At 46.7% G+C, this 22,655-nt stretch overlaps 1 protein-coding gene across 1 annotated transcript in view; it reads right to left on the bottom strand.

The window, feature by feature from the left end:
• Positions 1 to 197: 197 nt before the first annotated feature.
• LOC134910695 (calpain-8-like) overlaps positions 198 to 22,655 on the bottom strand; it is a 92,527-nt gene continuing 70,069 nt past the window's right edge. The window contains exons 12-21 of the mRNA XM_063919018.1: positions 22,422 to 22,633; positions 20,842 to 20,878; positions 20,007 to 20,072; positions 19,807 to 19,864; positions 17,502 to 17,566; positions 16,960 to 17,028; positions 16,310 to 16,388; positions 7,939 to 8,055; positions 7,111 to 7,169; positions 198 to 2,354 (exon numbers count right to left, since the gene is read on the bottom strand). Of these exons, the coding sequence (XP_063775088.1) occupies positions 2,331 to 2,354; positions 7,111 to 7,169; positions 7,939 to 8,055; positions 16,310 to 16,388; positions 16,960 to 17,028; positions 17,502 to 17,566; positions 19,807 to 19,864; positions 20,007 to 20,072; positions 20,842 to 20,878; positions 22,422 to 22,633 (786 nt within the window). The 3' untranslated portion in view covers positions 198 to 2,330. The remainder of the gene's footprint in view (positions 2,355 to 7,110; positions 7,170 to 7,938; positions 8,056 to 16,309; positions 16,389 to 16,959; positions 17,029 to 17,501; positions 17,567 to 19,806; positions 19,865 to 20,006; positions 20,073 to 20,841; positions 20,879 to 22,421; positions 22,634 to 22,655) is intronic.

Genomic DNA, 22,655 nt, shown 5'->3' with positions numbered 1-22,655 from the left:
GAGTAAGAACCCATACCTGATGCCACACCTTAACAAGGTGCCATCCTGTAATGCTCAATAGTGTCCTGTTCTCCAGCAACTGCTGAATAACTGAATCCATAACTAATGCCTTTTAATCTTTCTATATTCAAATCTCTGTTTATTTTACACTCATTTCTTGCTTCTTCTTCCAATAAAACAAATAACATTCAGCCCTATCCACTTTTGCTTTACACAGACAAAATGGAGTCATTGACGTGCATTGTAAACTGGGTTGTTTTGCACATGAAGACTTTATTTTGGAAATGACAGGTGTGAGATCTTTAAAATTAAGTTATAAATTATTGGCAGTGTTTAATTATTATAAAATGCAAAGTTCAATATCTTTTTATCCATTCATATCATTATTCATTAAGCGAGTACAGTATACACATAAATGAAAGAGCACTAAACATAGAGGGATACAGGGAAAACATACTGGTTCTGCCTCAGATGATCCCTAACACAGACAATTAGGATTGATGATCACAGCATACACAGCGGCAGTGACCCAATTTCCAGGACCAGAGCGGAGGTAATTGTGGCTGTGGAATAGGAAAGGTTTCTGCTCCATACAAACCATACTGAAGCCTAGCAAACTGTCTTTCTTTTGCTAGCAAGCCCGGCTCAAGGCTCCTATATAGGGATGATGAGAACTTAATTGTGGGGGTTTCGGGCCTATTTTTTTTTTATATGGGGGCCTGGGGCTGTAGCACCACCTGCCTGGTTGTTAAACTGGCATTGGGACACCAGGACCAGCCTCGCACCACAGGGCCACAAAGCAGCAGTCTCCACATTACACTATTCAATGTAAGTCAGAACAGCCAGAAGTGAGGAGGGGGTACCTGCTACAGCGCCCCCTAGCTGCCAGACCAGTGCAGCTACCCTCAATTCAATTGCGGCCTTTGCCACTGAGCAAGCACTGATTAGCTGGCTGTAATAGTTCAGATGAGTTTATATCTAGGAAATGACAGAGGTCTATCAGCATGAACCTTTGGCAATGGCTGTATTAATTATTATTATTATTATTATTATTATTATTAATAATAATAATAATAATAATAATAATAATAATAATAATAACAGTTACTTATATAGTGCCGGCATATTCTGTTGATCTTTACAGTTGGGGACAATACAGTAATAAATCAGGGCTGGGCAATAACAGTCGGACAGCGAGGTCGGAGGGCCCTGCTCACAGGCTTACAAGTGTTCTGGACATGCTGTGCTTGCTAGAGGCTTGGTGACTGGCAGTATCAGAAGACCTTTTTGTTTGGCCTAAGTTGCTGTGTTTGAGTAACATTAAAGGAGACAACCTGAAGGTTTATAGGGAGATTCATCCAAACATGACAAGCGGAGCTGTTGCCCTTAGCAACCAATCAATTCTAGCTCTCGTTTTATAGAATGTTCTAGGTCAGTGATGGGCCAAGGTCTGCCCTGGGGCCACACGTGGCTCTTCAAGCTTTCACTCGCAGCTCCTGACTCTTTCCTACTTTTATGTTACATTTGTTTGTTGCACAGTGGCTGGTATTGCTTGTTTCAAAGGCCTCACTGATATGTTATTACGGGTGTGATATACTAAGTCGACATTCATGATGATGGCATCATCCGGGTACACATCCGGGTACACATTGCTCTAGTGTGTACCCGGCCAAACCCTAACGCCCTCCCCTCCCCCCTATTGCCTGATCCCACTATCCCTCCCGTCCTAATGTCGACATTCTGTGGAATTCACATGTCGGCATTCTGAGGATGTTGTAAAATGTGGTTCTACTGAAGATGAATGGGCCGCACCGAAGTGTATCATGATAGCTAGAATCTGATTGGTTACTGGGGCGACGCTTCCACTTGTCCTCTTTAAAAGGATTGATAAATCTCTCCCATAGTTTTTCCATCACCAGCTACACCTAGGGGAGTAAATCACTTGTAATAACTAAGAAGGGACTCATTCATTCGTCATCCTGCACTGCGGTAATAAGAGCAGGGACGTCATGATAGCACCGTGGGTTTTGAAAATCTTAGACATAAGGGGAGATGTATATACGCTTGGAGAGTGATAAATAGGGGAGAGATAAACTACCAATCAGCATCTAACTGTCATGTTACAGACTGTGTTTGAATAATAAACGTCAGGAGCTGATTGGCTGGTACTTCATCTCTCTCCACTTTATCTCTCCCCAATGTTTGATTCCTACATAGATCATTAAAAAGTGGCCTTGTCACACGCAGGAGGGCGTCACACGGATCCAAACATCTCGCAGAATCGAATAGCAAACGAAATGCGGTTTCTTTATGAGCTCGTCCCGTTCCCTCTAGACCAGTGTAGTGCGGATCCACTGCGGAGACAAAACACAGATGACAAGTGAATGAAAATTGCATTTTGCATTAATCCTAATTTCAAGTATCACTGTTATACACATGGGAAAGCCCCTTTATGATACAAATGGTATGTCTAGTGGGACTACACGCGCCAGCAAGCTACACTGCATCTGTTAATTATCATATATGACTTTCATGAATGCTTAGCAATAGGTATGTCTAGTGGGACTACACGCGCCAGCAAGCTACACTGCATCTGTTAATTATCATATATGACTTTCATGAATGCTTAGCAATAGGTAGGTTTAGCTTATTAATCATTAGCAGATTTAAGCAAACTTTATTTTTTGCATTTGGGAAATGTGTGATGGTTTCATACCCCCACACCATTTGTCTGTGTAAGTTTTATTGCTTTAAATGGGTGATGGGCTAGGGGTGGGTCCAATCAATCAATGTGCTTACATACACATGTTTGTTGCTCTTTATATTAGCTTATAGTCTAGCTGAAACAGCGTAGCTGATTCAGTGTGGGGTGAAAGCTTTCAAAGGGAGAAACTTTCTAAGGGTTTCATCTGTGACTTTTACTGGACTTCTACTGGACGGAAACTGAAAGGAAGCACCATCAATTACACACAAAAAAACAACACAAACCCCCAATACTTGGACTGCAGCTACAAATGTTTGTTTACTCCTAATATTCTCCAAACCTCACTTATTTGGAAAACTATACATTCACTTTCTGCACAAACACCTGCATTGCAACTTCTACTCTGACCCTGCAAACACCTGGACAACAAATGGGTCACTGAGAAGCATATTTAATGAAGTAACACTGACTTGCAGTTTGCCAACACTGTGTAATTTTCCAACTAACATCAGCAAATATTTGATTTACTGTTACCTGTAGATAATAACAACAGTTTAACATTGAATTTATTTCTGCAAACTTCACTGCTCTCTTATTCAGCCATCACTCCTCCTCCTACTCTCATTTTGCGACCACTATTTACCCCATCCACACTATGGCCAGGCTGGCAACATCCCTCATTAATCCTCGTCTTCCTATTCCTTTTTTCTGTCCCCTGTTACCACCTCTATCCCTCTCTCCCAGTCTCCTACATCTCATGCTGTCTCCTCTCCTCTGTCTGCCTCCCTTCCCCTCCTCTTCTGTTTCCCCACTGCAATTCACTTCTGCCCCTTCACACCATTTATACCCCAGCACTCAACCCTGCTCTCTCCCTCCTCTGCCTGTCTCCTCACCTCTCCTCCACCAGTATCATACTGCACTCCCTCCCTGCCTCACTCCTGCAGTCTCCCTTCCTAGCCAAGGCCCCAGCACCATCAATTCACCATCTTTATCCCTTCCTTCCCCATCAAGCTTACCTCAACGCCATAGCAATCCAGATAATCTCATTCACATCTCTCCAACAAACTCATACCCCCTATCCTGTGCACTCTGGAATGCCAGATCTGTTTGCAACAAATTGACCCCCACTCACGACCTCTTCATATCCAACTCCCTGCACCTCCTGGCCATTACTGAAACCTGGATTACACCCTATGACACCGCTTCTCCTGCTTCTCTCTCGGCTGGGGGCCTTACATTCTCACACACACCCCGACCTGGGGGTCGTCATGGGGGTGGTGTTGGGATCCTTTTACCCTCAAGCTACACATACCAACTTATACCTCCAGAACCATCTCTTACATTCTCTACATTTGAGGTCCATGCAATTCGCCTCTACCAACCCACTAATCTTCGAGTTGCTGTCATTTACCGTCCACCTGGCATTTCCTCTAAATTCCTCGACAACTTTGCTTCCTGGCTACCTCACTTCCTCTCTTCTGACATTCCCACCATTATCCTAGGTGATTTCAACATCCCTATCGATAACCCCACAAAACCACCTGCCTCTAAACTCCTTAACCTCACATCTTCACTTGGTCTCTCCCAGTGGACCAGCTCACCCTCCCATGTGAACGGGAGCTCACTGGATCTGGTTTTCACTCACCGCTGTGTTATTTCTGATTTTTCCAATTCCCCTTTTCCCCTCTCTGACCACCACTTGCTCTCATTCAACTTATCTATCTCTGCTCCCCCATCTCTCCCTCCTAAGGCTACCATCACTAAGCGTAATATTGAGGCTATTGACACCTCATCCCTATCCTCCCTGTTTGACTCGCTTCTCTCTCCTCTTCTCTCTCTCACATGCCCTGAACAAGCCACATCTCTATACAATGCATCTCTTACTTCAGCCCTTGACTCTGTTGCTCCGCCAACCACTATTCACCCTCGCAGATCAACACCTCAACCCTGGCACACCAAATGCACCAGATATCTACAAAAATGCTCACGTACTGCCGAGCGACACTGGAGGAAATCACGCTCTCAAGCAGACTTCCTCCATTTCAAATTCATGCTCTCATCCTTCAGTGCTGCCCTTTCCCTTGCTAAACAATCATACTTCAAAATCCTCATCTCTACCCACTCTTCCAACCCCCGGCGCCTCTTTGCCACTGTTAACTCCCTCCTCTGCCCACCACCACCTCCTCTCCCTTCCTCATTGTCTGCTCTTGACTTTGCCACTTACTTCACATCCAAGATTGACTCCATACGTCAGGACATCACATCCCACCAGTCCAGCAACCAGCCACCACCCATCCTTTGCCACCCCTCCCCTACCCTCTTACCAACTCTGACATCTTTCTCCCTAGTATCTGGTGAGGAAGTCATGGCCCTCATACACTCCTCTCCCCCCACAACCTCCCCACTCGACCCTATCCCCTCCCACCTCCTTCGCTACCTCTCCCCTTCTGCCTGTTCCCATCTTGCCCATCTTCTCAATCTCTCCCTCTCATCAGGCACTGTCCCCTCTGCCTTCAAGCATGCTCTTGTCTCCCCTATTCTTAAAAAACCTACCCTTGATCCTAACACTCTCTCCAATTATCGACCGATCTCTCTCCTCCCCTTTGCCTCCAAACTTCTTGAGCGTATTGTCTATAATCGCCTTACTGCCTTTCTTTCCTCTCACTCACTGCTTGACCCATACCAGTCTGGTTTCCGCTCTCTCCACTCCACTGAAACTGCCCTCACAAAAGTCTGCAATGACCTCCATGCCGCCAAATCTAAGGGCCACTACTCTCTGCTTATTCTTCTTGACCTCTCTGCTGCTTTTGACACTGTGGACCACCCTCTTCTTCTGCAAATCCTTCACTCTCTTGGTCTACGTGATACTGCCCTCTCCTGGCTGTCCTCCTACCTCTCCGATCGTTCCTTCTCTGTCTCCTCTCATGATGCTACCTCGCCCCCACTTCCACTAACTGTTGGTGTCCCCCAAGGTTCTGTTCTTGGGCCTCTCCTTTTCTCTCTCTATACGTCCTCTTTAGGTGAACTCATTAGTTCTTTTAATTTCCAGTATCACCTCTATGCTGATGACACTCAAATCTACCTCTCCTCCCCTGATCTCTCCACGGCTCTCCTCACTCGTGCCTCTAACTGTCTTTCTGCTATCTCTTCCTGGATGTCCCAGCGCTTTCTTAAACTCAACATGTCTAAGACTGAGCTGATCATCTTCCCACCCTCCCGCACAACCTCACCTCCCACAATCTCATTATCCATTGATGGCACGACTATCTCCTCTAGCCCCCAAGTACGCTGTCTTGGTGTAATCCTTGACTCCTCCCTCTCCTTCAAACCACACATTCAGCACCTCTCACAAACCTGTCATTTTCATCTCAAAAACATTTCCAGGATCAGACCTTTTCTCACCCAGGATGCCACTAAGATCATTATTCACTCACTGATTATTTCCAGACTGGACTACTGTAATCTCCTCCTAACTGGCCTCCCTGACAATTACCTCTCTCCACTCCAGTCTATCCTCAATGCTGCTGCTCGGCTCATCTTCCTCACCAAACGCACTACATCCACCTCCCCTCTCCTACTAGCCCTTCACTGGCTTCCCTTCCCCTTCAGAATCCAATTCAAACTTCTCACTCTCACTTACAAAGCTCTCACCCAATCCTCTCCCATTTACATCTCTGACCTTATCTCCCTTTACTCTCCCACCCGTCCTCTTCGCTCTGCTAATGCACGCCGCCTCTCCTGTCTCCTGATTACTTCCTCCCACTCCTATCTCCAAGATTTTTCACGTGCTGCTCCCTTCCTTTGGAATTCTTTACCTCTCCCCCTCAGACTCTCCACCTCTCTACAAAACTTCAAACGGGCTCTCAAGACCCATTTCTTTACCAAACCCAGCCAAATCTCATCCTAACCCCCTGTTCCATGCTCTATGTACCCCATCTGTGTCACCCCTGTCTGTCTACCCCTACCCCTAGAATGTAAGCTCTCACGAGTAGGGCCCTCTTCCCTCATGTGCTCACCCTTTTCTTCTTTAATAATTCTCAACTGCCCAAATCACAGTTTTTGGGCCACCTGGAACTTATCTCTGTCATTTACTGGTGTAGTTATGCTTAGTTACCCTGTACTTGTCCAAAATTTATTTCAATTGTAAGTCACTGTTTTGATTATGTGCATATGTACTCTGTAATTGGGCGCTGCGGAACCCTTGTGGCGCCATATAAATAAATGATAATAATAATAATAATAATAAAATGAACGAATTGGGTTCTGCTTTTGCGCGTTAGAAACAAAATGCATTACCTTCTTTTAACCTGCAGGGGTCACTGTTGCTATACGCTACTGCAGGTCTTTTAGAAATAAATAAATATAATTATTAAAATTAAAAAGAATGTAAAGAACAGGCGCAGTACCTCCGGTAAAGTGAGGTCGATCTTTCCGCGGCTTTCCTTGTCCAAAATTTTAAACATTTCTGCAAATAAATAAATATATTTCATTAGAAAGAGGAGGTTTTAGACTTATTCTGAGGTTATTATAATATACGTGTTCTATATACACGGACTATTTAATGCTACTAAAATACCCAAAGATTACAGCGGGTCAGTGTATTCAGCTGTTGTGTACAAACTACCCTGCTCCGTGATAAAAGGCTACAGGGCGGGCAGTATCAATCAAAAAATCAGGTCCGCAGCAGCGGGTTGCGGCGGCCGGCGTAAAGAATCCCATAGGCTTCTATAGGGTATCGCACCCTCACGGGCGAAAATGCGGCAGTCGGGTGATAGTACATACGAAAATGCAATAAAAAACCCCAAAACAGGGGTTTTATCGCATGTTCCCTTTAGTACATCCCATCCTACATGTGAAATTTGTGCTGTCCCACAGAGCTTGCAATCTGTGGTATACTTTTATTCCCATGAGCAGTAAAATGGAGACAGGCTGGCACTTGATTAGGGAAATCAGCTTGCGCCCCTGTTATCCGGTGACCATTAAAGCCTAGTAGTATGGAGCGTAATAATATAATATAGCGCATGTATTGCGGTGTGACACATCTGCGTTATATGGACACTCCTGATAGGCTCCTACTGGAGTTAGCTCATTAGTCACTGTTACTCTTGTATGTTGGAAGTTGGGTGAAGCTTCCGTCGTTAACCCCTCGGCTGCACACACCAGGCGTTCTGCACTTATTTAGCAATCAGCATTGCTGTATTGTTACATGCAGACTGGCAGAGGACGTCACTTACTGAACAAGGTCTCCAAGCGGGTCATGCAGGCGACGAAGCCATCAAAGTTAATGGTCATGTCATCAGATGTGTAACGCTTCGTGATGCTCTCCTGAATCTTGTTATTAAGAGAAAAGCCTGGGGAATAAACCCAGAGTAACTACAGTGATAGGAGCAGGGTCCCCAGCAGCACAGAGTATATCAGGAGATGAGTGATGTGTCAGTGAGGACAGGGCGGCATGTGACAGGGGCAGTGACATGATGTGGGGGGGGGGAATGGAGGCAGCAGGAAGTCACAGACTGAGCGTTATATAGTGGGAGGAGCAGGGTCCCCAGCAGCACAGAGTATATCAGGAGATGAGTGATGTGTCAGTGAGGACAGGGCTGTATGTGACAGGGGCAGTGACATGATGTGAGGAGGGGAATGGAGGCAGCAGGTAGCCACAGACTGAGAGTTATATAGTGGGAGGAGCAGGGTCCCCAGCAGCACAGAGTATATCAGGAGATGAGTGATGTGTTAGTAAGGACAGGGCTGCATGTGACAGGGGCAGTGACATGATGTGAGGAGAGGAATGGAGGCAGCATGAAACCACAGACTGAGAGTTATATAGTGGGAGGAGCAGGGTCCCCCAGCAGCACAGAGTATATCAGGAGATGAGTGAAGTGTCAGTGAGGACAGGGCTGCATGTGACAGGGGCAGTGACATGATGTGAGGAGGGGAATGGAGGCAGCAGGAAGCCACAGACTGAGAGTTATATAGTGGGAGGAGCAGGGTCCCCCAGCAGCACAGAGTATATCAGGAGATGAGTGAAGTGTCAGTGAGGACAGGGCTGCATGTGACAGGGGCAGTGACATGATGTGGGGGGGGGGGGGGGGGGATGGAGGCAGCAGGAAGTCACAGACTGAGAGTTATACATACCCTCCAACATTTTACACATAAAAATCGATACAAATGAGAAAAGGGGGGCGTGGCCATGGATAGTGGGAGGAGCAGGGTCCCCAGCAGCACGGAGTATATCAGGAGATGAGTGATGTGTCAGTGAGGACAGAGCTGCATGTGACAGGGGCAGTGACATGATGTGAGGAGGGAAATGGAGGCAGCAGGAAGCCACAGACTGAGAGTTATATAGTGGGAGGAGCAGGGTCCCCCAGCAGCACAGAGTATATCAGGAGATGAGTGATGTGTTAGTGAGGACAGGACTGCATGTGACAGGGGCAGTGACATGATGTGAGGAGGGGAATGGAGGCAACAGGAAGCCACAAACTACATTGTGGAATGAGAAAGGTACCACAGCAGCACAGAGTATATCAGGAGATGAGTGATGTGATGACACTGCATGTCATGATGAGTGGAAGGAAATGGAGATGAACAAAAAACACCATAGAAACATAGAAACATAGAATTTGACGGCAGATAAGAACCACTTGGCCCATCTAGTCTGCCCATTTTTTTTTATCCTTTAGGTAATCGCAACCCTTTTTGGACCTTAATTCTTTGTAAGGATATTCATATGCCTATCCCAAGCATGTTTAAATTGCTCTACAGTCTTAGCCTCTACCACCTCTGATGGGAGACTATTCCACTTATCCACTACCCTTTCTGTGAAATAATTTTTCCTTAAATTTCCCCTGAACCTCCCCCCCTCCAGTCTCAGTGTATGTCCTCGAGTTCTAATACTTCTCTTCCTTTGAAGAATGTTTCCCTCCTGAACTTTGTTAAAACTAGAGATGAGCGCCTGAAATTTTTCGGGTTTTGTGTTTTGGTTTTGGGTTCGGTTCCGCGGCCGTGTTTTGGGTTCGAACGCGTTTTGGCAAAACCTCACCGAATTTTTTTTGTCGGATTCGGGTGTGTTTTGGATTCGGGTGTTTTTTTCAAAAAACACTAAAAAACAGCTTAAATCATAGAATTTGGGGGTCATTTTGATCCCAAAGTATTATTAACCTCAAAAACCATAATTTACACTCATTTTCAGTCTATTCTGAATACCTCACACCTCACAATATTATTTTTAGTCCTAAAATTTGCACCGAGGTCGCTGTGTGAGTAAGATAAGCGACCCTAGTGGCCGACACAAACACCGGGCCCATCTAGGAGTGGCACTGCAGTGTCACGCAGGATGTCCCTTCCAAAAAACCCTCCCCAAACAGCACATGACGCAAAGAAAAAAAGAGGCGCAATGAGGTAGCTGTGTGAGTAAGATTAGCGACCCTAGTGGCCGACACAAACACCGGGCCCATCTAGGAGTGGCACTGCAGTGTCACGCAGGATGGCCCTTCCAAAAAACCCTCCCCAAACAGCACATGACGCAAAGAAAAAAAGAGGCGCAATGAGGTAGCTGTGTGAGTAAGATTAGCGACCCTAGTGGCCGACACAAACACCGGGCCCATCTAGGAGTGGCACTGCAGTGTCACGCAGGATGTCCCTTCCAAAAAACCCTCCCCAAACAGCACGTGACGCAAAGAAAAAAAGAGGCGCAATGAGGTAGCTGACTGTGTGAGTAAGATTAGCGACCCTAGTGGCCGACACAAACACCGGGCCCATTTAGGAGTGGCACTGCAGTGTCACGCAGGATGTCCCTTCCAAAAAACCCTCCCCAATCAGCACATGATGCAAAGAAAAAGAAAAGAAAAAAGAGGTGCAAGATGGAATTGTCCTTGGGCCCTCCCACCCACCCTTATGTTGTATAAACAAAACAGGACATGCACACTTTAACCAACCCATCATTTCAGTGACAGGGTCTGCCACACGACTGTGACTGATATGACGGGTTGGTTTGGACCCCCCCCAAAAAAGAAGCAATTAATCTCTCCTTGCACAAACTGGCTCTACAGAGGCAAGATGTCCACCTCATCATCACCCTCCGATATATCACCGTGTACATCCCCCTCCTCACAGATTATCAATTCGTCCCCACTGGAATCCACCATCTCAGCTCCCTGTGTACTTTGTGGAGGCAATTGCTGCTGGTCAATGTCTCCGCGGAGGAATTGATTATAATTCATTTTAATGAACATCATCTTCTCCACATTTTCTGGATGTAACCTCGTACGCCGATTGCTGACAAGGTGAGCGGCGGCACTAAACACTCTTTCGGAGTACACACTTGTGGGAGGGCAACTTAGGTAGAATAAAGCCAGTTTGTGCAAGGGCCTCCAAATTGCCTCTTTTTCCTGCCAGTATAAGTACGGACTGTGTGACGTGCCTACTTGGATGCGGTCACTCATATAATCCTCCACCATTCTATCAATGTTGAGAGAATCATATGCAGTGACAGTAGACGACATGTCCGTAATCGTTGTCAGGTCCTTCAGTCCGGACCAGATGTCAGCATCAGCAGTCGCTCCAGACTGCCCTGCATCACCGCCAGCGGGTGGGCTCGGAATTCTGAGCCTTTTCCTCGCACCCCCAGTTGCGGGAGAATGTGAAGGAGGAGATGTTGACAGGTCGCGTTCCGCTTGACTTGACAATTTTGTCACCAGCAGGTCTTTCAACCCCAGCAGACTTGTGTCTGCCGGAAAGAGAGATCCAAGGTAGGCTTTAAATCTAGGATCGAGCACGGTGGCCAAAATGTAGTGCTCTGATTTCAACAGATTGACCACCCGTGAATCCTTGTTAAGCGAATTAAGGGCTCCATCCACAAGTCCCACATGCCTAGCGGAATCGCTCCGTGTTAGCTCCTCCTTCAATGTCTCCAGCTTCTTCTGCAAAAGCCTGATGAGGGGAATGACCTGACTCAGGCTGGCAGTGTCTGAACTGACTTCACGTGTGGCAAGTTCAAAGGGCATCAGAACCTTGCACAACGTTGAAATCATTCTCCACTGCGCTTGAGACAGGTGCATTCCACCTACTATATCGTGCTCAATTGTATAGGCTTGAATGGCCTTTTGCTGCTCCTCCAACCTCTGAAGCATATAGAGGGTTGAATTCCACCTCGTTACCACTTCTTGCTTCAGATGATGGCAGGGCAGGTTCAGTAGTTTTTGGTGGTGCTCCAGTCTTCTGTACGTGGTGCCTGTACGCCGAAAGTGTCCCGCAATTCTTCTGGCCACCGACAGCATCTCTTGCACGCCCCTGTCGTTTTTTAAAAAATTCTGCACCACCAAATTCAAGGTATGTGCAAAACATGGGACGTGCTGGAATTTGCCCATATTTAATGCACACACAATATTGCTGGCGTTGTCCGATGCCACAAATCCACAGGAGAGTCCAATTGGGGTAAGCCATTCCGCGATGATCTTCCTCAGTTGCCGTAAGAGGTTTTCAGCTGTGTGCGTATTCTGGAAAGCGGTGATACAAAGCGTAGCCTGCCTAGGAAAGAGTTGGCGTTTGCGAGATGCTGCTACTGGTGCCGCCGCTGCTGTTCTTGCGGCGGGAGTCCATACATCTACCCAGTGGGCTGTCACAGTCATATAGTCCTGACCCTGCCCTGCTCCACTTGTCCACATGTCCGTGGTTAAGTGGACATTGGGTACAACTGCATTTTTTAGGACACTGGTGAGTCTTTTTCTGACGTCCGTGTACATTCTCGGTATCGCCTGCCTAGAGAAGTGGAACCTAGATGGTATTTGGTAACGGGGGCACACTGCCTCAATAAATTGTCTAGTTCCCTGTGAACTAACGGCGGATACCGGACGCACGTCTAACACCAACATAGTTGTCAAGGCCTCAGTTATCCGCTTTGCAGCAGGATGACTGCTGTGATATTTCATCTTCCTCGCAAAGGACTGTTGAACAGTCAATTGCTTACTGGAAGTAGTACAAGTGGGCTTACGACTTCCCCTCTGGGATGACCATCGACTCCCAGCAGCAACAACAGCAGCGCCAGCAGCAGTAGGCGTTACACGCAAGGATGCATCGGAGGAATCCCAGGCAGGAGAGGAATCGTCAGAATTGCCAGTGACATGGCCTGCAGGACTATTGGCATTCCTGGGGAAGGAGGAAATTGACACTGAGGGAGTTGGTGGGGTGGTTTGCGTGAGCTTGGTTACAAGAGGAAGGGATTTACTGGTCAGTGGACTGCTTCCGCTGTCACCCAAAGTTTTTGAACTTGTCACTGACTTATTATGAATGCGCTGCAGGTGACGTATAAGGGAGGATGTTCCGAGGTGGTTAACGTCCTTACCCCTACTTATTACAGCTTGACAAAGGGAACACACGGCTTGACACCTGTTGTCCGCATTTCTGGTGAAATACCTCCACACCGAAGAGCTGATTTTTTTGGTATTTTCACCTGGCATGTCAACGGCCATATTCCTCCCACGGACAACAGGTGTCTCCCCGGGTGCCTGACTTAAACAAACCACCTCACCATCAGAATCCTCCTGGTCAATTTCCTCCCCAGCGCCAGCAACACCCATATCCTCCTCATCCTGGTGTACTTCAACACTGACATCTTCAATCTGACTATCAGGAACTGGACTGCGGGTGCTCCTTCCAGCACTTGCAGGGGGCGTGCAAATGGTGGAAGGCGCATGCTCTTCACGTCCAGTGTTGGGAAGGTCAGGCATCGCAACCGACACAATTGGACTCTCCTTGTGGATTTGGGATTTCGAAGAATGCACAGTTCTTTGCTGTGCTGCTTTTGCCAGCTTGAGTCTTTTCATTTTTCTAGCGAGAGGCTGAGTGCTTCCATCCTCATGTGAAGCTGAACCACTAGCCATGAACATAGGCCAGGGCCTCAGCCGTTCCTTGCCACTCCGTGTCGTAAATGGCATATTGGCAAGTTTACGCTTCTCCTCCGACAATTTTATTTTAGGTTTTGGAGTCCTTTTTTTTCTGATATTTGGTGTTTTGGATTTGACATGCTCTGTACTATGACATTGGGCATCGGCCTTGGCAGACGACGTTGCTGGCATTTCATCGTCTCGGCCATGACTAGTGGCAGCAGCTTCAGCACGAGGTGGAAGTGGATCTTGATCTTTCCCTAATTTTGGAACCTCAACATTTTTGTTCTCCATATTTTAATAGGCACAACTAAAAGGCACCTCAGGTAAACAATGGAGATGGATACTAGTATACAATTATGGACTGCCTGCCGAGTGCAGACACAGAGGTAGCCACAGCCGTGAACTACCGTACTGTACTGTGTCTGCTGCTAATATAGACTGGTTGATAAAGAGATGTCTATGTAACTATGTATGTATAAAGAAGAAAGAAAAAAAAACCACGGTTAGGTGGTATACAATTATGGACGGACTGCCTGCCGAGTGCAGACACAGAGGTAGCCACAGCCGTGAACTACCGTACTGTACTGTGTCTGCTGCTAATATAGACTGGTTGATAAAGAGATGTCTATGTAACTATGTATGTATAAAGAAGAAAGAAAAAAAAACCACGGTTAGGTGGTATACAATTATGGACGGACTGCCTGCCGAGTGCAGACACAGAGGTAGCCACAGCCGTGAACTACCGTACTGTACTGTGTCTGCTGCTAATATAGACTGGTTGATAAAGAGATGTCTATGTAACTATGTATGTATAAAGAAGAAAGAAAAAAAAACCACGGTTAGGTGGTATACAATTATGGACGGACTGCCTGCCGAGTGCAGACACAGAGGTAGCCACAGCCGTGAACTACCGTACTGTACTGTGTCTGCTGCTAATATAGACTGGTTGATAAAGAGATGTCTATGTAACTATGTATGTATAAAGAAGAAAGAAAAAAAAACCACGGTTAGGTGGTATACAATTATGGACGGACTGCCTGCCGAGTGCAGACACAGAGGTAGCCACAGCCGTGAACTACCGTACTGTACTGTGTCTGCTGCTAATATAGACTGGTTGATAAAGAGATGTCGTAGTAGTATGTATGTATAAAGAAGAAAAAAAAACCACGGTTAGGTGGTATACAATTATGGACGGACTGCCTGCCGAGTGCAGACACAGAGGTAGCCACAGCCGTGAACTACCGTACTGTGTCTGCTGCGACTGGATGATAAATGATATAAAAAATATATATATATCACTACTGCAGCCGGACAGGTATATATTATATATTATATAATGACGGACCTGCTGGACACTGTCTGTCAGCAGAATGAGTTTTATTTTTATAGAATAAAAAAAAAAACAACACACAAGTGAAGTCACACGACGAGTGTTTAACTTTTTCAGGCAATCACAATATAAGTATACTACTAACTATACTGGTGGTCAGTGTGGTCAGGTCACTGGTCAGTCACACTGGCAGTGGCACTCCTGCAGCAAAAGTGTGCACTGTTTAATTTTAATATAATATTATGTACTCCTGGCTCCTGCTATAACCTATAACTGGCACTGCAGTGCTCCCCAGTCTCCCCCACAATTATAAGCTGTGTGAGCTGAGCAGTCAGACAGATATATAATATATATAGATGATGCAGCACACTGGGCTGAGCCTGAGCAGTGCACACAGATATGGTATGTGACTGAGTCACTGTGTGTATCGCTTTTTTCAGGCAGAGAACGGATATATTAAATAAACTGCACTGTCTGGTAGTCACTCACTATATAATATTATGTACTCCTGGCTCCTGCTATAACCTATAACTGGCACTGCAGTGCTCCCCAGTCTCCCCCACAATTATAAGCTGTGTGAGCTGAGCAGTCAGACAGATATATAATATATATAGATGATGCAGCACACTGGGCTGAGCCTGAGCAGTGCACACAGATATGGTATGTGACTGAGTCACTGTGTGTATCGCTTTTTTCAGGCAGAGAACGGATATATTAAATAAACTGCACTGTCTGGTGGTCACTCACTAGTAAACTCTCTGCACTCTCTACACTTCTACAGTACTCCTCCTAGTCCTAAGCACCAGTAAATCTCTCTCTCTTATAATCTAAATGGAGAGGACGCCAGCCACGTCCTCTCCCTATCAATCTCAATGCACGTGTGAAAATGGCGGCGACGCGCGGCTCCTTATATAGAATCCGAGTCTCGCGAGAATCCGACAGCGTCATGATGACGTTCGGGCGCGCTCGGGTTAACCGAGCAAGGCGGGAGGATCCGAGTCTGCTCGGACCCGTGAAAAAAACCATGAAGTTCGGGCGGGTTCGGATTCAGAGAAACCGAACCCGCTCATCTCTAGTTAAAACCTTTGGTATATTTGAAAGTTTCTATCATGTCTCCATAGATTGATAATTGTTGATCTGACCTGGGTTGTTTACAACAGGCACCCACGGGATGTAAAATAGAGATTAGGCCAAAAGGTGATCCTTAACCAGGTTTGTTGGTTTAATTAATAACTGCGCTATATGCACAGCGGTATTGTATATACACAGTGGTGTCTGTTCATTGGTATATACAGTGTATATAGCAGTATAAGGCCTATCCTCTGAGGTGCTAAGTGCTGCACAGCTGTGCAATAAAATAAAATAAAACATAAATTCTAACGAGTGGGATTTTACCTGCATCCTGCAGAGCTATCCTCATTTCATGTGCATCCATGGTTCCAGATTTATCTTCATCCCTCTTCAGGAAGATTTCCTATTGGACAGAGAACATTGATATTGATTAAGTAGCAGGAGTCATTGCACAGAGAGCAGGCGGCCATCTTGTGAGCCACACAAATGAGAAGGCAACCCATTACTGCAGCGGTGGTGGCCATTTTGTACACTGGAAAAATACACGTAAGAATGCAGCTTATTAATTCACTAGGAACCATTTCAAGAATACTAGGCAGGCCTCATAAATATGATTACTAAATTGGCTCACTATATTATTATCATAATATTGCTTCAGACTACAAAATGGCTGCCTTATGAGTTTCTTGGCAGAGTCACACCACCCTCCCGAATACCACTCCACTTTCTTCTGAAATGGGCGTAACAGGGTGTTCATGAATGACACTAAACTCGTCATATACACACTTTGTGGGATGCACTAGTAATCAGACTGTCAGCTCTCAAGGAACGATTGACATAGCTGAGGCATATGATATAAAAGTGCCTCATTCCACCTCTATACAGTACCCCTAGTGCAAGTATTGGGTCTGCATTGCAGTCAAAATGGCCACCTCAGCTGTCTGAAAGAGCAGTCACTGTGGCAATGGATTTACTATATATTTCTGTATCTTTATCCAGAGAGTGTTGAATTCCACCAGACTCAGTGTCCCAGTTCCGTCCATCTGGGCAAGTTTTAGTTAAGATTAAATTCTTTTGTTTTGCAAGTCACAGAATTTACAAAATCATTTCTGCTATCTGAAAATAACATAATATTGTGCCATGTTCCTATACCAAGCCAGCTAGGGAATATTACAAATAAGGAGGGGGGAAAAAGTAATTGTAAAGGAACTTCCACCCACATTCCATTTGTCCTTTGTATAGGGCAACTGTAATTATTAAGGGCTGCATGTATACAAAATATAGAACTTGACACGATGGTGCTACTAAGTCTTCTTGCAGATCTCATTGTTCAGTAGAGATGCCATTGTTTATCTTCTCTTTGCCATAATTGCTTTACACAAATCCAGTATTCTGCTGTTAGTATAACTGGTTTGATACTGTGCTTCTCACAGCCGTAGCTAGCCTCCAAGTCCTGGAATCTGCCACAGGACTGTATCACTCGAACACATGGAGTATATTGTCAGGCAAAGGATACATCCATGAGAGAGACCATTTCTCGGCATGTAGTCAGGCTAAAACCGTTTGATTTCAAGTCTGTTCCTGAAAACAGAAAGTCAGAAACATTAAACAGTTGGATGGTAAAACGCTCAGAATGCGGCACCTATTACATGTATTTGCTTTCCTGCCCAAACTATACTTTGCTGCTGCTGAGCGGCTGGAGAACAATCATTATTTTATTACAATAGGCTAACTATGCTCTAAATCCGCTGAAAAGCAACATTAAAACTTTCATAGATAAAACATGGGCCCTCATTCCGAGTCGTTCGCTCGGTAAATTTCATCGCATCGCAGTGATTTTCCGCTTAGTGCGCATGCGTAATGTCCGCACTGCGACTGCGCCAAGTAATTTTGCAATGAAGATAGTATTTTTACTCACGGCTTTTTCTTCGCTCCGGCGATCGTAATGTGATTGACAGGAAATGGGTGTTACTGGGCGGAAACAGGCCGTTTTATGGGCGTGTGGGAAAAAACGCTACAGTTTCCGGAAAAAACGCGGGAGTGGCTGGAGAAACGGAGGAGTGTCTGGGCGAACGCTGGGTGTGTTTGTGACGTCAAACCAGGAACGACAAGCACTGAACTGATCGCAGATGCCGAGTAAGTCTGAAGCTACTCAGAAACTGCTAAGAAGTTTGTAATCGCAATATTGCGAATACATCGTTAGCAATTTTAAGAAGCTAAGATTCACTCCCAGTAGGCGTAGGCTTAGCGTGTGCAATACTGCTAAAATCGCCTTGCGAGCGAACAACTCGGAATGACCTCCATGGAGAGTTCAGTGCTAATCGTCTTTATAGAGAACAAAAAGAGGAGGTTACAGTCAGCTAAGCTGCTGTGACATCACTGGCCCTGCCCCTGTGTGTGTGAATCCACCTTTGACCCTATTGACCTTTTGACTGTTGACCCTATGGTGTAGACCTAATAACTGCCTATCTTCTGTATCACACCCAGATTTACAGCGTATATGTGCAGTTATAATCGTCAACTTGTCTGTTTAACTACTATGTGTGCGGGAATCTACACCTTCAGAGCCGGCCTTAGGCATAGGCAAACTAGGAAAATGCCTAGGGCATTTGGTATGCTTAGGGGCACCAGCAGCTTCTGCTGATTAAAATGATATGCAGCATGCCTATATTCTGTGTGCAACTGCGGCTGTATCTGCATATGAAATGCTGCGTTACAGTGGAAATCACTGTAACGTAGTATTTTGTTTGCAGATACAGACGCAGTCGCACACAGAATATAGGCATGCTGCATATCATTTTAATCAGCAGAAGCTGCTTGTGAGTCCTAGACACAGGGCCGTTTCTTGGGGCAGGCGAGCAGTGCAACCGCACTGGGCGCCCGCCGCGGCACTAACTGTGGCTCCCTGCTTCCCCCTCCTATTTCTCCCCGAGTAACCCGCTCGGGGGGCGGAGTTTCACGGAATGACGTGGTTGCGTTGTTACGTCACGATGCAACCCCGTCACTCCGCAAAACTCCCCCCCCCCCCCCCCCCCGCGAGCGGAGTACAGAGGGGGATCCAAGTTAGGAAGAGGGAAAGGCCGCGCGAGGAGCGACTGGTGAGACGGGCCGAAGAGCGGTAATCGCCTCTGTAAGTATTCTCTCTCTCTCTCTCTCTCAATGTGTAAAATGGGGACACCTGCCGTAATGTGTGAAATGGGGACTCTTGGCTGCCGTAGTGTGGGGATTTAATGTATCAAGGGCATTGCGGTGTGTGGCATAATATTGTGCAGGGGGCATTACTATGTGGGGCTTAATATGGTAGAATTTTTTTTTTCCTGTGGTTGTCGTGATCTGTTGGTGCAGGGCCAAAAACTGGATTGTGAGGTAGTCTTTTCAGACGAGGCCACGCCCATTTAGATGAGGCCACACCCATTTAGATTAGGCCATGCCCCCTTGCCGGGTGCACGAGCAAGTTTTTGTTTTATCTAGGTGTGCGTGGGGGGGGGGGGCACATTTTTTTATGTCATGGGGGGGCGCATTTTTAAATCTCGCACTGGGAGCCAAATTAGCTAGAAACAGCCCTGCCTAGACACATAGTAATGCAAATAATATGATGCATTTTCATAAACAAAAGGCGCCCGACGTTAGCAGAGCTGCCAGTTGACTCATGCCAGGCATCTCCTGCAGAACTAGCGGCGGTGCTAGGGGGCACCAGTCAAAATCTTTCCTAGGGCATCATATTGGTTAGGGCCGGCTCTGTACACTTTCACAATCTGCCAAGATCGCTGTGCTGGTGAGCCAGACAGATCACATGGCAAGATTCTGGGAGATCTACTTACTCTTTGCTAGTAGTTTGTTCAGTATGGTCTGAATATCCTTCGCCGTGATCTCTCCTTTCTGCAGGAGGAAAGAAGAGCACGTGAGCTGACAATCACTTGGCCACTGAGCAATGTCTGTTGTTACAACCACCTCACATACAGAGAGAGACCTGCACGGCTGCGGTCATTTGCAAGCATTAGAATTATGGAAATTCACTTACATCTCCCACCAGTCCCTCAAAAAGATTCTTGAAATCGTCCGGCACGTCCTTGTCTGTTATCTGAGGCTGGGGGCATAGAATAGACAGGGTTAGCTGAAGCCATTGTGCATCTTCCTGACTATATACACCAGGGCCTGAGGACAGGACTAAGGCATACTTGCCTACCCTCCCGGAACGGCCGGGAGGCTCAGGAAAATCAGGTGACCCTCCCGGCCCCCCGGAAAGGTGGGTAAGCCTCCCGCTCTCCCTGCAGTCCCTCCACGACCCTCCTCGGCCGCCCGCAGCAGAGAACAAGTGGGCGGTCCGAGGGGGTCCGATGACGCGATTTGCGCTGAATCGCGTCATCGTAGCTCCGCCCCCGCTATACAGCGCCTCTTTTCTCGGCACAGCACAGCGGGGGTGGAGTCACGATGACGCGACCCTGATGCCACGCCCCCGGATAGGCCACTTCCCTGTCGGCCACGCCCCTGGACCACCCATCCTGCTGCCGGCCACGCCCCCATGCACCTATAACGCTGCCTCCTCCCGTAAGTATGGACTAAGGAGTACATTTACTAAGCAGTGATAAGAGCCGAGAAGTGAGCCAGTGGAGAAGTTGCCCATGGCAACCAATCAGCACTGACATGACATCTATAATTTGCATACTATAAAATGATACAGAGCTGCTGATTGGTTGATGTGGCAATTTCTCCACTGGCTCACTTCTCCGCTCTTATCACTGCTTAGTAAATGTCCCCCTAAGCTGCTTATCCCATCAGCCCAGCAACATGGGGGCAGGATGGTCACTTCTGATTTGGGGACATCATAATAAAATGATGACAAAAGGAATATTTACCTCATACGGGTCAGCTTTCACCACGTCGCCGACTTCCCTGACAGGAGCAAAACACAACAACAAAGCATTGACAGGTTGTAACATATCACCACTAATTGCAGCAATAAGAAAATAAAGCGCCCATTTATCGATGAGTTTTAGATATTTAAAATGCGTTACGAGTGATAACTGGAGCACCATTTATCATATGCAGCGCCAGCGAGTTTTACATAGCTAAAGCTCGTTGACAAATGGGCCACTAAGCATCAAAAGGATTTAACAACTAAAACACACACAGGGGCTCTGAAAGGAGCCCACCCCCGCAATGTGTTATAAGTACAGAGGGGATCACTATGGAATGCCGACGCAAGGGATGCCGAATGTCAGTATACCGAATCCGGAATCCTGTGTTCCAGAATGCCGGCCGGGGGACGAGCGCAACTAAGCCCCTTGCAGGCTTGCTGCACTTGCCACTCTGCGGGCTCTGTGGCAAGCTTCAATCGCCACAGGTTCTGTTCTCCCTCTATGGGTGTCATGGACACCCACAGAAGGAGAATCACCTACTTTGCCGGTATTCCGGTGGCGGTATACTACCGATGTTGGGATTCTGGCGTCTGTATTGAGACAGCCAGGATCCCGACAAACGGTATTTTAACTGCATACCGTACAGAGGGGGTCATTCCGAGTTGATCGCTCGCTAGCTACTTTTAGCAGCCGTGCAAACGCATAGTCGCCTCCCACGGGGGAGTGTATTTTTGCTTTGCAAGTGTGCGAACGCGCAGCTGAGCGCCTGCAAAAACAGTTTGTGCAGTTTCTGAGTAGCGCTGGACTTACTCAGCCCTTGCGATCACTTCAGTGTTTTTGGTGCCGGAATTGACGTCAGATACCCACCCTCCAAACGGCCGGACATGCCTGCGTTTTCCCTACCACTCCTCCTTGCCATCGGCTGTGCGAATGGATTCTTTGTTAAAACCATCACTCAGCAACGATCCGCTTTGTACCCGTACAACGCACGTGCGCATTGCGGTGCATAAGCATGCACGCTAGAAACCTGATCGCTGCGCTGCGAAAATTGGCAGCGAGCGATCAACTCGGAATGACCCCCAGAGAGCGTTAATACAATCACTTTGCTTCCATGCTTGGAACCTGGATGCGCTACTGCGCGTTTACAGCCATCAGACCCTGCATGTGCAAGCAGCCATTGCCTATGGATCCCTATCATCGCAAATTTTGCACAATGTATCCTAATGGCTAACGCCAGCCCAAAATAGGGTTAGCTAGTAAGCTCCAGAATAACTTAGTAAATTCTTCATTTTAGCAGCCGCTATAGGAACCTCTGATGGCTGCTTTTACAATCAAAAACTGGGGACCGAAGCAGATATCTCCAATAACAGCTACGGTACCCCGTAGTCTCCAAAAATGGGTGTTTTCAGGGGATCTCATGCAATTATTTTTTATAAATATTCCCGTAAGCATGTTAAGGAAATGATATTTCAGATGATTTATGGAAAAATGCTGAAAAGCACCAACCAATTTGGGCGGGACTTAGGGTAGAACTTCCCCCACCTGTGGAAAGCCCATGTACAGTCACTGATACCTACAAAGATTTGGCCGCTTTCTCTGAGAAGACTCGAAGACAGAAGTCACCAGCTTTGAAGGGTTCGAAAGTGGATGGTACAATCAGATAATCTCCGACCGGTAGCTTCAGACGTTTGGAGACCTCGCGTGTGTTGATGTAGGCATCAGAGCGTGCAACTGATTGATTCTTCTGGAAAAAATCTTTGCTGATGTTGACATCCGTTTGGTTCTGAAGCTGATGAAAGATTAATATGAGA

Source organism: Pseudophryne corroboree, chromosome 4, assembly GCF_028390025.1.
Source record: "Pseudophryne corroboree isolate aPseCor3 chromosome 4, aPseCor3.hap2, whole genome shotgun sequence".
Taxonomy (NCBI): domain Eukaryota; kingdom Metazoa; phylum Chordata; class Amphibia; order Anura; family Myobatrachidae; genus Pseudophryne; species Pseudophryne corroboree.
Note: the sequence above shows the minus strand (reverse complement) of the source record. Positions and strands in the feature narration are given on the sequence as shown.